Raw genomic sequence first — 16682 nt, forward strand, 5'->3', positions numbered from 1 at the left:
GGTCCTCAAACTTTTTAAACAGGGGGCCAGTTCACTGTCCCTCAGACCGTTGGCGGGCCGGACTATAGTTTAAAAAAAAACTATGAACAAATTCCTATATGCACTGCAGGCCCGGGATGAGTCGGCTGCTAAGCAGGACAGGCAGCGGCACCCGGCGGGCCGGATAAATGTCCTCGGCAGGCCGCATGTGGCCCGCGAGCCATAGTTTGAGGACGCCTGGGTTGGAGGATCTAAAGGTCCCCTTCTTGGGTTTAGTTTGCCAGAGCTTTGAAGAACATTTTAATTATTAAGTGGTTTATTATAAAAGCATATGCTCAGGAACACCAGATGAAAGAGATGCGCAGGCTACGTGTGGGGAAGGGGTGCCGGGCTTCCGTGTCCTCTCCAGGCACACCAGTCTCCAAATCTCCAAGCATTCCCCAACCGGGAAGCTCTCCTTTTTGTTTTTTTATGGAGGCTTCATTGTGTAGGCATTGCTGATTAAACCATTGGCCGGCCACTGATTGGTTCAACCTCTAACCTGTCTTCCTTTCCCAGAGGTCAGGAGGTGGGACTGAAAATTCCAAACCTCTTATCATGTGGTTGGTTCTTCTGGCAACCAGCTCCCAATTTTAAGGGTGGGCCAAAAGCTACCTCGCTAACACAACAGAAGACACCCTTATGATTCTCATGACCTCAGCAATCCTAAAGGTTTTAGGAGCTCTGTGCCAGAACTGGGGATGAAGATCTAATGTAATATTACTATAAATCACAATATCACAAGTCACATAGGATACTCTTATGCTAATTTTTGAGGTCAAGCACTCATTCTAAGAAAATCCTTCAGGATAATAATCTACTGTGCATCTGTATGACATTTTATAGTCGGCAATGTGGTATCTTCTTTGATTTAACGGAGTTTTGCAGTAGGAGCTCCTGTATTCTAATGGGCGTTCTCAGTCCTGTATATTTTGTTATCTGATTTCACATGGTAGTTGCCTAGGGTATATTTGTATTAGTTGTTTATTTCCTACAACAAATTACTCCAAAAAATACTTTGGAGTATATTTGCATTCATTATCTATTGCCATGTGACACATTACTCTAAAATTGGTCAGTTTAAGACAACAAACACTCATTATCTCATGAGGTTTCTGATGGTCAGGGTTTGGAGGCGCCCACGCTGGGGGCTTCGGCTCAGGATCTCTCACAGGGTCCCAGTTCAGTTGTTGACAAGGGCTGCAGTCATCTCTAGATTCAGCAGCCTGGAGGTTGCTTCTGAGCTCATGCATGTTGTGTCAGTTGACCTTAAACAAGTAGGCAGCTTGATGCTCCACTAGCAAAATATGTTTATTTGGCTATATCAAAGCATTGCAATTATGGCCACACATTCTCATGCTGAACCATGCCCAAGTCTAGAGAACAAAGGAAGAGAACATTATTTTATAGAGAAAAGGGGAAGTTTAGAGGGGTTGTTATAAACAAAGACCCCATTGGAAGAAACTGGGAGTTTGAATGCAGCAGCTTCTCATTGGCTGAATTATGGTCGTCTTTCACTGGTTGGGTGGGTTCCTAAGTGAAAAGATTCTCCTTCTTACTGTTGCAGTCCTAGGGTAGTCATTTTCCTGTGGAGATTTTCTTCCTGTTTGGGGCCATTGACCATGAGTGGTAGGGTAGGAGAGCTCCCTCTACAGGCCCTCGGAACTCCAATGTAAGTGAGCCTTCTGTGAACTAATCTTCACATAGTTTCAGCTTCTCTCTGGCTATTGTAGGGGTGTCATTTCTTTGTCATGTGGGTCTCTTCCTAGTGCTACTCATAGCAGCCAGGTTCCCCAAGAGAGCATGTGGAGAGAGAGAGAGAGAGACACACACACACACACACACACACACACACACACACACACACGGAATGCCCAGTCTCAGAAGTGACACCATCACGCTGCCTCACTTTGTTCCTTAGGAGTGAATCACTAAGTCCCACCCACACTCAAGGGGAGGGACTAATCACCACTTCTGGAAGGGAAAAAATTTCAAAGAATTGTGGACATATTTCTGAAACCACAATATTTCACCATTGTGTGTTTTAAAAGGATCTATTTGATACTTGTTTTACATCAGACGTGGTTTCAAAGCTGAAGTGTTGCAAAGGTTAACACTAAAAGTCTCTTGTCCCCTGTGTGTGATTGCCTTCGTCTCTATGGGAGAGACCTGTGCCCTGTGGCTTCCAAAGAGGTTTTCCAAGACAAAGACTTCCTTTCTTCTGGGAAGCTTAGTTGTGTGCTGCTCTCCGAGGAGATACCCGGTGATTCTTGGAATGCCGTCTTTCCAGGAATCCAAGAAGCCCATCCGTAGGAGCCTCAGGGTCAGGGTGACTGCCCAGCCTTGTCAGACTGCAGAAACCTTTGAATCCTCCCACCCTACTTGCTGGGGTTCTTGTCCCAGCGTTACGGAGGGTTCAGCAATCTGGAGAGAGGAGCTGATGCGTAGATTAAGAAGGAGTCCAAAGATGAAAGATTATTTTGAAAGGCATTGGGGGTCAGAGGAGCTTCAGCTAAAGGAACTAAAGACTACCCCTTGACTCAGGACCCTGTGCTATTTATTAACACAATTTGTCCTAAGGCAAGGTGGAGACATACACTTTAAAGGGCAAGGTTTCAAAGGGTAGGGTACAGAAGCATTGTCAGTTTGGGGAATAGCCTACAGCTGTTCAGGTGTTTGGCCAACAGGAGGCAATAACATGCAGATTTAAGATGCCTTGAGCTGTCTGGCAGTAGATAATACTATTCAGGTTTGGGGGAAGTGCTGTTTAACAGATAATTACATTTTGTGACTCAGCCCTTGTTGAGCCCCCCAAGCTTCACCAACCTTTTGGTGAAACTCTTGTAATTATGACATGTTGGAATTGGTTCCTGGCACCTACTGGTAGATTATTTAGACCATTCACTGTGTAAATTTCTCTTTTGTCTGGAGAAGTGCATATGGCACTGAAATGTAAAATCATTTTTGTTCCTGGTTTCAGTATTGAAATGGACAGCAAGTTATGTAAACGTTATAAGTTGGGAAGGTCCTCATGGCTTCCTAGGAGGCTGTTCTGGAAGTAAAGTCCCCCTGATGGACAGAGCTTCAGTTACAGTGTCGCAGTAGGAGATTCAGGAGAATCACTTTGAAAGTGTCTCCCGATTCATGATTCTAGGTTCGCTGAGCTCCAGAGCTACACTCAGCTCAACTTCAGGCCAATAGAAGATGCTAAATGTGACATTGTGGTTGAGAAACCAGCCTACTTCATGAAATTGGATGCAGGTAAGAAGTTAATTTGTAATTTATTAGTTAATGAGGCTTTATTCCTTTTAAATAAATTTTATTGATTGATTTTTAGAGAGAGAGTGAGAGAGAGACCGATTTTGTTGTTCTGCTTCTCTGTGCATTGGTTGGTTGATTCTTGTATTTGCCCTGACTGGGGATTGAACCTGAAACCTTGGCTCACTGGGACGATATGCTGACCAACTGGGCACCCAGCCAGGGCAGTGTTCCTTTTTTGATACATTATGTAATGTCCGGTAACTTTTTGGGAAGCAGTGTGACTTTAAACAGTGGTTTTGCTTTCTGCTTTCTTCTCTGAAGCAGTGAACTAGTTGGGATTTCCCTTCATTCAGTACCTTTGGTATTTTAGAAGAAATCTGCACATTTGTATCCCGTGATTCAATCAGAATCAAAAGGCGAGAGAAGAAGGTGTATGAATACCTTTGTAGCTGGATGTACCCCATTACCTTTCTCTAAGCACTTGACACAGGTTGAGCTTCGTTGGGACTTTCCTCCAAGTAGAAGGTTTGTGTGCACTGCAGGCAGGAAAGGGTCCGTGACCTCTTCTGCAACGTTCTGACATCTTTCCTGGGACGGAAGTGAACTTAAAATTCCTCTGGAAGTTGGGTTTGCAGTATATTCTTGGGGGAAAAGTTGGAATTATAGTGATTTTCCCATTTATGCATAAACCTTCTAACTCTCAACTTGTAAGCACGCTTCACTTTGTGAGCTGCTTGTCCTGCAGGGAAACGTGGTCGTGCTGCGCTCGCTTGCTGTGCGAGGTGAGGGTCACGCTGCCTCAGAATGCCGCTCAAGAATGCCGGCCTACGGCGAAACAGAGCCCTCTGTCCTGGCTGTTTCAGCATTACGATGATTTATTGATTGTATTTTTAATGTGTTCTGCTTTCTGACGTCATAATTCTAACATTACAAAGTACTAAGTTCAGGAATCAGACAAATTTACATCTTTATTAAATAAGAGCAAGTAGCCTTAACCGGTTTGGCTAAGTGGATAGAGCGCCAGCCTGCAGACTGAAAGGTCCCAGGTTCAATTCCGGTCAAGGGCATGTACTTTGGTTGTGGGCACATACCCAGTAGGGAGTGTGCAGGAGGCAGCTGATCGATGTTTCTCTCTCATTGATGTTTGTAACTCTCTATACCTCTCCCTTCCTCTCTGTAAAAAAATCAATAAAATATATTTTAAAATAAATAAATAAGAGCAAGTAAAAATGCTACGTTTGATGTCCTGACTCATTTAAAAATATGCTAATTACACTGATTTGCCTGTAAAAGGGTTGAATGTGTGCACTGATATACCTGTGCAATAGCGTATGTCGAGCGGGAGTAATCGGCCAGTTCTTTCCTATTCTACATTTTTCTTCTAACTTATGCTGTCTTCCAGTTTTCCATTTTTTTTTAAATATAGAGTTTTAATGAAGTTATTTTTTCATTTGCTGATCCATTTATTTTTTTCCTTTTTATTGAATTTATTGGGGTAACTGGTTAACAAAATCAGGTGCACAATGCTACATCATCTGTTCACTGTACTGTGTCCCCACCCCAAGTCACGTCTCCGCCCCAGTCTCCCTTTCATGGGCACTCTTCCCGGGGGGAATGAGCATGCTGGGAGTAAGCAGGGCTCACAAGGGGGCAAGTGTCTTGAGGACGGAGCCTGTGATCGTCCCTAGCTTAGCACCCTCCTGGCCCCGTGTGCTGTTCTGTGTGCTGTGCTGCAGGCACATGCTGTGAACCTGCTGAGTGATGCACGAGACTTGCCGTGTGCCGTGAGCTGGCCTGGGCAAAGGGCTGTGCTGGAATAGAATTTCCTTTTTCCTATTTACTTGAAAATATACTCTTTGCCAACCTTTCTCTGGGTGAAAAAGGAGTCCCTCCAAACATCCATCTAAATTACTATCTAAAAAGAACTGAGTATTGCCATGGCCAGTGTGGCTAAGTGGTTGGAGCATTGGCCTGCAGATTGAAGGGTCACAGTTTCAATTCCTGGTCAAGGGCGCATACCTCGGTTGTTCCCCAGCCCCGGTTGGGGTACGTGCAGCAGGCAGCCAATCAATGTTTCTCTCTCTCTCTCTCTCTCTGTCTCTCTCCCCCTCCTTTTCGCTCTCTCCTAGAAATCATTGGAAAAAATATCCTTGGGTGAGGATTAAAAAAAAGAACTGATTTTTTTTTTAAACTCACTTTTTGGCACACAATGTAGTTATTCACTATGGGAATGAAATCAGAATAGTTCATGATTTTTACTTTTAAGAGCCACTGTTTTTCTTTTAATCAACATTTTTTTCCCCTTTAAACTACATGTTCTAAATGCCAGTTCCTGGAATCTCATCCTGTTCAGAGTTGCACATTTCCAGGGTGAATCCTGGGTCCTGCGCGCTGAGCCTGAGTGGGGTGTCTGAGGACCTGGGACTCTCGTTCTTCTCCATCCGTCTGACCCAGCCCGACCCAGCTAGTCGCCGTAGTTTCACTGGGTGCCAGGCCCTGGCTGGGCAGTGGTGGGTAATTTCTAACAAAGCTGGCACCTCAGTGTAATGATTCCTGTTTCTAGTTGAGGAGCTTAGGGACTTCAGGAACTTGCCTGAGAACGTGGCTCGTGAATGGCTGAGCTGGGATTCAGCCCAGTTCCTCTGATTCCAAAGTTCATGCTCCTTCAATTAGAACACAATAAACAATAGTTGGCTAATATTTCCCCAAGGAGCAATGTTGTAAGTAGTGATTAAGTATGAAAAAAAGAGACAGGAATGAAAAAATTCTCAAATGCTAATAGTTGTTGTCGTTTTCAATCCTATGATGAACAGGTGTAGCCTAGTTTATTTTAAAAAATAAATGATCCTAAAAATTAATTCATGGTCCTATAGTTCTACCCAATTCTGAGCTAAATAGACTTCTGTTATTTTCCCCCCTGGGAACTTAATGATTATTTGTTACTTAGTTTATATGGGAAAATGCAGTCCTGATTTCTAAATAATCAATTTTAAAGTGAATTTTTGAATGCAATCAGTCTGTAAATTGAGGATTATCTGAGTATAAACCATGTTATGTTTGGAAAAACTCTTTTTTCCCCTCTCATTTATTTCAGCTAAAAGTCCATCATGTGATAAATAGAAGGGGTAGAGTAAAATTGTCTATTCATGTGTTCGCTGGGGCTCGTTAACGCAGACTTCTTTTTCTGACGCCAGGTGTTAACATGTATCACCACTTCTGCGACTTCCTGAACCTGTACATCACTCAGCACGTGAACAACTCCTTCAGCACCGACGTGTACGTCGTGATGTGGGACACGGTGCGTAGGCTGCCTCGCTTCCGCTCTGGCCTTGCTCCTCAGATCTGTGGCTCCGCCGTGGTGAATGGGACTTTCTAAGACACCACATTCAAATATACATGCACGCACGTACGTCCACAGGCGTGCAGGTGAGCAGGGGCGTGTCTGTGTGTGTACATGTACATGTACAGATGGGCGGACACATAGGTAGGCTTACATTTCGTCTGGGAGCTTTAGAGGGAGGCAGTGGAAGAGTTCCCTCCCTGTGTGGGCAGGTAGGGCTCCCAAGACCAAAGACGGTCCTCGTGCTCCTGTGAGGCAGACAGGAGCCCTCACTCCCTGACCTCAGCGACGCGCGGCCAGCGGGGAGCTGCCCCGGCGTGCAGCTGTGCCATGTGGATGAGCTCACTACAGGGCGGGTCCCAGGAGTGCACATCAGTACCACACCTGCTTTTTGCTTGTTTGTTTTTACTGCTGTCTTTTTTCTTTCTTCTCTCTTTTCCTGCCTTTACCCTATTCTTTCAATGCTAACCCCTCCACCTGCCAAGGTAACCCCCCAAGAGTTGCTCCTGTGCACCCAGCTGTGAAATAGGACAGTTGTAATCTCTACCCAAGTGTCATTTCGAGAATAAACCATGTGCTGTATGAACAGTCACAATGCCCGATGCAGCACTTGGGCTCCTCATGATCCTCTGACAGAGACAGTGGTGAGGACACGTGGTTTGTTACACACACAGGAGAGGCTGCCTAACCTGGGAAGCTGGAATACTCACCGAGAAGTGACCTCAGGTTCGACTAAGCATTCCAACTCACAGGACGCTCGTTGGCTCCCTTGTGGCATGAGTCTATTCAGACGATCTTGCAGGGGGACTCAGCTTGCTGGCAGGGCGCATCCGCCACGTCTGGAAGGAGTCTCTCTAGATGCCCACATAGCACAGCTCAGGTGCAAGGAGGCGAACCCAGGGGGCAGGTCTGGGTGCTCGGGTCCTACAGGATGTCCCTCTTATGTCCTAGGACAGCTGCATTGTCAGTGCCTCCAGGTTCCCCAGAGAGAGACGGCCAGTTCCAGGAGTCATTACGTGGTTTCCCGGTGCAGGAGCAGTTGACCGAGAAAGCATCTTTTAAATCATAAGCAATGTTAGCTCGAAGCACAGGTGACACACCAGAGAGCAGAGCGAGACAGCGGACTGGAGGTCCAGTTCTTGAGCAGAAGGGGAAATCTTTTTGCTAACATTTTTTTCACTTACAGGAAGCTCGTGGTCAAGCTACATAGGAAGGTTTTCATTTTCCCCACTCCCGAGGCCCTTGATTAGCCCTGAAGTCTGATGGGAATCGTTCCCTAAGTCTTGGCCGTGACGGTGTCTCTGGTTCTCTGAGCCTGGCTGTGAGTGCGTCTCTGGTTGTCTGAGTCTGGCTGTGGGTGCGTCTCTGATTCTCTGAGTCTGGCTGTGGGTGAGTCCCTGGTTCTCTGAATCTGGCTGTGGGTGAGTCCCTGGTTCTCTGAGTCTGGCTGTGGGTGAGTCCCTGGTTCTCTGAGTCTGGCTGTGGGTGAGTCCCTGGTTCTCTGAGTCTGGCTGTGGGTGAGTCCCTGGTTCTCTGAGTCTGGCTGTGGGTGTGTCATGGGCTTCCATTTTTCTTGTCCTCCAGTTTTGCTGCCACCGGTTTCACTTCTTGGAAATGTTTTTGTGAGCAAAGGGTACGCTGTCTCTTTCTTTCCCTCTTCCTGTGTGAGGGCTTCTAGGCTGCGATCGCCGGCCGTCAGCAGCCCTGAACGGTTACTCAGTGTGGTGGTGGGTTTTAAAAAACTACACCTGGGGCTATCTCCTTTCATGCTCACAACCATCAGTGGAGCAGCTTATTTCACAGGAGAGAAGCCAAGGTCTGGGAGGCGGGCTGACCTCTGAGAACACAGTCATGGAGGTGGAGTCAGGGATCCTGTGCCACCGTCTGACCCAAATCTGCGCCTGAAGCCAGTGCTTTATCCCTCCCCAGCGGTCCCTGCATAATTGGGGACGTGGATGGGAGGTTCTCCAGACACTTCACTTCCTTCCCAGGAGCTTCCTGGCCTCTTGCTGTGTGCTTGTCCCTGTCTTCCTCCCGGGCACTGAGTCCTGCGGGGCTGGCTTCACACCCTGAGCTGCTAGGGGAGCATGCTGCTCAGCCACAGATGCTCCCTGGCACGTGTGCCAGGCAGAGGGGCTGGGGCTGTCGGGCAGGCAGGTGGGAGTGGTCTAGCAGGCAGACGCCCTGATGTTCCATCCCTCCTGGTTGCTCTCTGCATCCATTTCAAATCTGCCAGCTGGGGCAGAGAGGCCTTTGCCTGCTGCTCACCCTGATTCTCGGGCAGCCAGGTCTGCCGGGCCACTCTGGCATGGAGGCCCACCGAAGGCTGGAGGCTGCACGGGGACATTGGCAAGGCCATGTGGGGCCACTGCTGTCCTCTCTTGCTGGTTAGGCCTTGAAGGAAGCAGCACTGTGACGGGCCGGCTGTGACCCGGAGCCCTGACGGTGGATGGGCTGCCTCAGCGCCGGTCCCGAGGGCCTCCACGAGCCGGTGCCCAGGGCAGGAGAGGGAAGTGGCCGGGCTGCAGGCCAGAGCTTGCTGACTTTTACGAACTGTTCCCCAAGAGGAGCCTGTGAGGCCTTCCCTCTCACCTTTGCAGAACTTAGGCCCGTGGCTTCCTGGTGGGATGGGGAAGGCCACTGACCTCCGGAGACACACTGGGGGACACTCTGCAGAGACCCTGGCAGAGCAGAGCTGTTCTTAACGGGAGGAGTAAGATGGGAGAGTATGCAGGCTCTCCTTATTTCCTTGTGCTGAGAGGTACTACAGCTTCATTATTTTTTAAAAATATATATTTTATTGATTTTTTTACAGAGAGGAAGGGAGAGGGAGAGAGAGATAGAAACATCAATGAGAGAGAAACATCGATCAGCTGCCTCCTGCACACCCCCTACTGGGGATGTGCCCGCAAGCAAGGTACATGCCCTTAACTGGAATCGAACCCGGGACCCTTCAGTCCACAGGCCGATGCTCTATCCACTGAGCCAAACCAGTCAGGGCAAGAAGGGCATTTCTTAGATTGGCATTGGAGAGACATTGAAGGAAGGAATTTTTTTTTTTTTTTATCACCACATTTAACAGTTCTCAATATTTTTGTTGTTGTTAATCCTCACCTGATATTTTTCCATTGATTTTTTTTTTTTTTTAGAGAAAGTGGAAGGGTGGCGGGGAGACAGAGAGAGAGAGCAAAATCGATACGAGAGAGATATTGATTGGTTGCCTCCCTGCAACCCAGTTATGTGCTCTTGACAGGGAATTGAATCCAAAACCTTTTGGTGTGCTGGTCAATGCTCTAAACCAGCCGTGGGCAAACTACAGCCCGCGGGCCGGATCCAGCTCGTTCGGCTGTTCTATCCGGCCTGCGGAGCCGAAAGAGCGGAGGGTTCTCTTGCTCTCCCCTCCGCTCCTTTACTTTGAATTTATATTAGTTCACACAAACACTCCATCCATGCTTTTGTTGCGGCCCTCCGGTCCAGTTTAAGAACCCATTGTGGCCCTCGAGTCAAAAAGTTTGCCCACCCCTGCTCTAAACACTGTGAACACCAGCCAAGGCAACAGTTCTCAATAATTTTGAAATACCTCTAAAATGTGTAACATAACGATAAAATTTCATAATCTGAAAAAAGGGCTATAAAGATAAAAAGACATGAACATAATATATAACCAACTGAGACTTCGATATTTCTTATTTCTATTGGTTGATTTTCAATCTAAGACAATTTAAAAATAAATTAATCTGCCTCCTTTAGCTGATGGAACATGTAATTAACTTCTATTTTTAAAAATCTAATGCATTTGGTAAATGTACTGGAAAGTACCAGTTTCTGCATGTTCACAGGCTGTGAACATGGAGTCTGGAACCAAGCAGACTGGGTTCATCCCAGACCTGCAAACACCAGCTCTACAATTTAGCCAAATTGTGTCTCAGTTTCCTCATCTGTGAAAAGGGGGTAATGATATTACATAGCTCATTAAGTTTGTGGGCTGGTTTAATGTGTTAATAATGTCAAATGCTTAGAACAGTGCCTGGGACATAGGAACATGCAAGATGCTATTATTATTTCTCTTATTATTAACTAGGGGCCCGGTGCATGAAATTTGTGCATGGGGGGGTGGGTCCCTCAGCCCGACCTGCACCCTCTCCAATCTGGGAGCCCTCAGGGGAGCCCTCTCCAATCCAGGAGTTTCTGTCTGTCTTTGCAATCATATGAGCGAATTGTCTGAGATCCCAACCCAGTTTGGTTTGGTGCTCACAGAATAATAGAGGTCTTTTTTTTTTCTTTGCTCCATTAGTGAAGATTTCCTAGAAGTTGCAGGATATCTTCCTTTTACACTCTGACTTTACTTATATCTCTCACCTTTGCTTTCCCTCCATCCCCCACCTGCAACAGTAACTTGCTCCAGGCTCACTTTGCTCTAGTGTCTAGGAGATCCTGCAACGTGTCTGCCACCAGAACTACAATTCCCAGAATCCCTGGTGCTCCCACGCTCTTGATTTCCACTTCCGGTCCAGGGGCTGCAGAAACCAAAAGGACTGTGAACTCCAGCAACCCCCAGACTGGGCTGACAGGACTGGACACTCCAGTGGCGTGCCCAGTACCCCGGCCACTCCAAGTGGGACGCCCGCTGTGTCACTCCGGCAACGTGGTGGGTGGGCGGGCTTCCAACCCCACTCCTGGCCACTCGGCACCTTCACGTGTGCACGCTGCCTACAGGCCCGCCATCTTTGTTGGGTTAATTTGCATACTCACTCCTGATTGGCGTGGGCGTTGTGGAAGTATGGTCAATTTACATATTTATTTATTACTAGACCCCGTGCATGAAATTCATGCATGGGGGTGTGTGTCCCTCAGCCCAGCCTGCACCCACTCTGATCTGGGACCCCTCGAGGGATGTCCGACTGCCCATTTAAGCTTGATCCTGGTGGGATTGGGCCTAAACAGGCAGTTGGACATCCCTCTCACAATCCAGGACTGCTGGCTTCCAACTGCTCTCCTGCCTGCCTTCCTGATTGCCCCTAACCGCTTCTACCTGCCAGCCTGCTCACCCCCTAATCACTCCCCTGCCAGCCTGATTGATGCCTAACTGCTCCCCTACCAGCCTGTATGCCCCTAACTGCCCTCCCCTGCAGGCCTGGTCACCCCTAACTGCCCTCCCCTGCAGGCCTGGTCCCCCCAACTGCTCTCCCCTGCAGGCCTGGGTCTCCCCCAACTGCCCTCCCCTGCAGGCCTGGTCACCCCTAACTGCCCTCCCCTGCAGGCCTGGGTCCCTCCCAACTGCCTTTCCCTGCAGGCCTGGTTGCCCCCAACTTCCCTCCTCTGCTGGCTTGGTCACCCATAACTGCCCTCCCCTGAAGGCTTGATCGCCCTTAACTGCCCTCCCTTGCAGGCCTGGTCCCTCCCAACTGCCCTCCCCTGCTGGCCATCTTGTGGTGGCCATCTTGTGTCCACATGGGGGCAGGATCTTTGACCACATGGGGGCAGCCATCTTGTGTGTTGGAGTGATGGTCAATCTGCATATTACTCTTTTATTAGATAGGATAGAGGCCTGGTGCACGGGTGGGAGCCAGCTGGTTTACCCTGAAGGGTGTCCCGGATCAGGGTGGGGGTTCCCTTGGGGCATGGGGCGGCCTGGGCGAGGGGCCTGTGGTGGTTTGCAGGCCGGCCACACCCCCTGGCGACCCAAGCAAAGGCCCTGGTATCTGGGGTTTATTTATCTTCTACAATTGAAACTTTGTAGCCTGGAGCGGAGCCAAGCCTTCTGCTTGCTCCGTGGCAGCAGCCATTTTTTGGGGGGATTTATGTATCTTCTATAATTGAAACTTTGTAGCCTTAAGCGAGGCCTGGGCCGGCCAGGGTGTGCGGAAAACTTGGCTTCCTCCATCGCCGGGGGCAACCCTAGCCTCCTGCTCTTTCCAGCTCCGTGGCTGCTGCCATTTCTGTTTGGGTTTATGTATCTTCTATCATTGAAACTTTGTAGCCTTGAGCGGAGGCCTAGGCCGGCAAGGGCAGGCAGAATGCCTGGCTTCCTCCATTGCCGGGGAAACCCAAGCCTCCCTCCTGCTCTCTGTGGCTGTAGCCATCTTGGTTGGGTTTATTTGCATATTCGCTCCTGATTGGCTGGTGGGCGTGGTTGGTGGGTGTAGTGGAGTGATGTTTAATTTGCATATTACTGTTTTATTAGATAGGACTAGAGGCCCGGTGCACGAAATTCATGCACGGGGGTGTGTGTCCCTCAGCCCAGCCTGCAACCTCTCCAATCTGGGACCCCTTGAGGGATGTCCGACTGCCCGTTTAAGCCCGATCCTACCAGGATCGGGCCTAAACGGGCAGTCGGACATCCCTGTCACAATTCAGGACTGCTGGCTCCCAACTGCTCGCCTGTCTGCCTTCCTGATTGCCCCTAACCGCTTCTGCCTGCCAGCCTGATCACCCCCTAACCACTCCCCTGCCAGCCTGATTGATGCCTAACTGCTCCCCTGCCAGCGTGTTTGCCCCTAACTGCCCTCCCCTGCAGGCCTGGTCCCCCTAACTGCCCTCCTCTGCCGGCCTGGTCACCCCTAACTGCCTTCCCTTGCAGGCCTGGTCCCTCCCAGCTGCCCTCCCCTGCTGGCCATCTTGTGGCAGCCATGTTGTGTCCACATGGGGCAGCCATCTTTGACCACATGGGGGCAGCCATCTTGTGTGTTGGAGTGATGGTCAGTTTGCATATTACTCTTTTATTAGATAGGATAGAGGCCTGGTGCATGGGTGGGGTCTGGCTGGTTTGTCCTGAAGGGTGTCCTGGATAAGGGTGGGGGGTTCCCTTGGGGTGGGGGCAGACTGGGTGAGAGACCTGTGGTAGTTTGCAGGCTGGCCACACCCCCTAGTGACCCAAGCAGAGGCCCTGGTATCTGGGATTTATTTATCTTCTATAATTGAAACTTTGTAGCCTGGAGCGGAGCCAAGCCTTCTGCTCGCTTGGTGCCTGCAGCCATTTTTGTTGGGATTTATGTATCTTCTATAATTGAAACTTTGTAGCCTTAAGCAGAGGCCTGGGCCAGCCAGGGTGTGTGGAAAGCTTGGCTTCCTCCATTGCCAGGGAAACCCAAGCCTCCTGATCTCTCTGTGGCTGCAGCCATCTTGGTTGGGTTAATTTGCATACTCGCTCCTGATTGGGTGGTGGGCGTGGCTTGTGGGTGTGGTGGAGTGATGATTAATTAGCATATTACTCTATTATAAGATAGGATTAGTATAGATGTTAATGGGACGTAATCATATTACTCATTAGTCAAGGGGTAGATCATTTCAGAGTTACACACATTATGTTTTTAATGTTGAAACTTTTCAAAGTATTTTTCTTGCTCTGAAATTTATTTCCAAAGATATTTACCCAAATGGTTTTGTTCACTGAGCATATCAGAGTGTGTGCAAACGATGGTGTGTGTATGTGTTGTGTGTACATGTACCGTGGATAGAAAACTCACAGAAAAAAAGCCCACAGCAGCTGACTTTGCAGACATGCAAATACAAAGGGTTGTGGTAGAGAAACAAACTGCTCTGAGGAGACTGAGGCTGAAATTGTGGTGATTCGTTTTGATGACAGCACATCAAATGAGGCCCACAGTGGAAGCTGGTTTTCTTACCTGGACTTCATAGCTTGCTTAGGATTGTTCCTTCTTCACACTAAGGCCAGTGTTGGTGTGTTTTACATTCTTGGAGAGCCACATTGAATGATTTTATTGCCCTGACTTATTTTGTTTCTTCTTTCAGAGCTCCTATGGCTATGGGGACCTCTTCTCTGACACATGGAAGGCATTTACTGATTATGACGTGATTCATCTGAAAACCTATGACTCCAAAAGGGTACTGGAACCCACTGAAATGTCTGTAATACTTGTCATTGCAGATGACGCACTCATCACACATATACTGAATATGGGTTTCTGGTAGCTATTACCATTAATTTCTTACTGTTTAGTTTCCTTTTTGGTAACTGGAATCCTCATTGTTAAACTCTGTAGCTTTTAAAAACATTTTTTCATAGCTTTTTCAAGAACACAAATTTCACTTGAATGAAATAGTTTGCTATTCAAAAATATTTTAATAAAATATTTTAGTAAAATAGAGGTTAGTTAAAATTTATTTTCTGTAATTATAAGTGCTGTTTTGGTGTAAAGGGTACAAATTGTCTCTTCTTACCTTTTAAAATGTCTTTGTTGTTAGGTGTGTTTTAAAGAAGCGATTTTTTCACTGTTGCCCCGGATGAGATACGGGCTCTTCTATAATACCCCTCTGGTAAGAATGTTACCTGTTGCAAACATTCATATTTATAAAACTTATTCTTGATCTATTTTAAGGTAACATTTGCATACAACTTGATATCCTTTGAAATAGTAACAGAAATATTCACTGTAATATGAACTATTATTTTAGATTTCTGGCTGCCACAGTACCGGGCTGTTCCGGGCGTTTTCCCAGCATGTGCTACACAGACTGAACATCACACAGGAGGGACCCAAGGTAATGGATCCACAGCAGGTTCTAGAATAATGCCGCTTCGCTCAATGCCGTTTCCTTATCCCGTGGATGAGATGCTGTAGGAACTTCATTGGCCTGTGGTACCATTGTTTCATTATGTGTCATTTTGCTTTAAGATGATAAGTGAGGACTTACTGCGTTTTGGGTTCTGGGGTGCGCTTCACTTTTACCCTGGATAAAAAGCCAATACCACCTTGGCAGAAAAAGAAGTACTCAGAAGACAAGGTTTCTGTGTTAATTTCTGAACCTGAGTGTTAGAAGTCAGATGTCTACAATTTATGAAAGATAAACTAGGAAGAGTGAAGAGTGTGCTTTCTTTTCTTTCTCTTCCTTTTGCCGTATTTTCCCCATACAGCCCAAATCCCCACCTGAGCCACACAGCCTCTGCTAAAAAATATACCCACCCTTCCAGACAGAAGTGTAATGAGCTGGTTTGTCTTCTGTGGCCAAAGTAGATGCATATTTTATTCCCTGAGAAAACGGTGAAGGAGTTAGGCTTACATTTTTTAAAAAAGTTCCATAAATGTATTTTTATTGCGTTTCATCTCTTTGTGAAAATCATATTTTAGGTTTAGGTGTTCACTCACCTGTTCAGGCATAGAAAGCATTATTTTGCCTTTGCCTTCTGATTACAGGATGGAAAAATTAGAGTCACCATTCTTGCACGGAGCACAGAGTACCGGAAAATACTCAACCAACATGAGGTGAGTTTGTGGCATGCATTTTTAATGACACCACATTGAACTTAACTTCCTCTAACTGGTGTGTTTTATTTTTCACATTGCGTTAAATGTTTTGATTGAACTTATTAGCCTTTAGAAAAGTTTGATGGCTATGCCCATTTCATTTATTGGACTTTTACTGAAAGGCACCAAACCACTTGTTAGAGTCCCAAACTCATTTTAACTGCATCAACTCATAGATTGTATTTCACCTCGCCTGAGGCCACCAGGCCTGCAGCAGCATGGCTGGGGATGTACTCACAGCAGTGAGATTTACTCTGCAAAAATGCACTGAGCACCTGCTATGTGCTGGGTTCTGGTTCTGGGTCAGGTGAGAAACAGGGTAGCATCAGGTTACAACCGCCCCTTCCTATTGTTCATTCTCAGTCTTGGGGAAGAGGGGGGGATGACTGCTCTAGCCACTTCCTGCCAAGAGGGGACAGTGAGTCAGGAAGAGTGCAAGAAAGCACAAGAAATATGCTTAGAATACTTGAATACTAGGACTGTGCAAGCAAATACCACAGGAAAGGGGGAATGTCCAGCTGATAGGATCTTGGAGTCTGCGCATCTTGTTTAGGTTCATTCAGTAGCAAGTTAAGATGGGTACCTTAGGTTTCTACAGGCCTGGTCTGGATCCTGTGCGAAGCATTCCTCTTCCGAGATGCCTGTCTTCTCTTCTTGGCCAGGTGGGGTCTGTCGTCCTGTTTCTTTTGAAAAAGAACTAACTAGAGGTACTTCACAGGGCCCCTTCCATTTAGGTTGAGGGCCAGATAAAGTAGCACCTGGAGACTGCACATATTTTATAGTGTCGAATATTTTTA

General features: G+C 47.4%; 1 protein-coding gene across 3 annotated transcripts in view; it reads left to right on the top strand.

Moving 5' to 3' along the window:
* Nucleotides 1-16682, top strand: part of EOGT (EGF domain specific O-linked N-acetylglucosamine transferase) — a 53128-nt gene that overhangs the window by 12985 nt on the left and 23461 nt on the right. For all 3 annotated transcript variants that reach the window (XM_080672031.1, XM_080672032.1, XM_080672033.1), the window contains 6 exons: nucleotides 3173-3279; nucleotides 6474-6577; nucleotides 14372-14464; nucleotides 14825-14896; nucleotides 15035-15121; nucleotides 15775-15843. In XM_080672031.1, coding sequence (XP_080528157.1) covers nucleotides 3173-3279; nucleotides 6474-6577; nucleotides 14372-14464; nucleotides 14825-14896; nucleotides 15035-15121; nucleotides 15775-15843 — 532 coding nt within the window. The remainder of the gene's footprint in view (nucleotides 1-3172; nucleotides 3280-6473; nucleotides 6578-14371; nucleotides 14465-14824; nucleotides 14897-15034; nucleotides 15122-15774; nucleotides 15844-16682) is intronic.

This window comes from Plecotus auritus (genome assembly GCF_963455305.1).
Source record: "Plecotus auritus genome assembly, chromosome: 6".
Taxonomy (NCBI): domain Eukaryota; kingdom Metazoa; phylum Chordata; class Mammalia; order Chiroptera; family Vespertilionidae; genus Plecotus; species Plecotus auritus.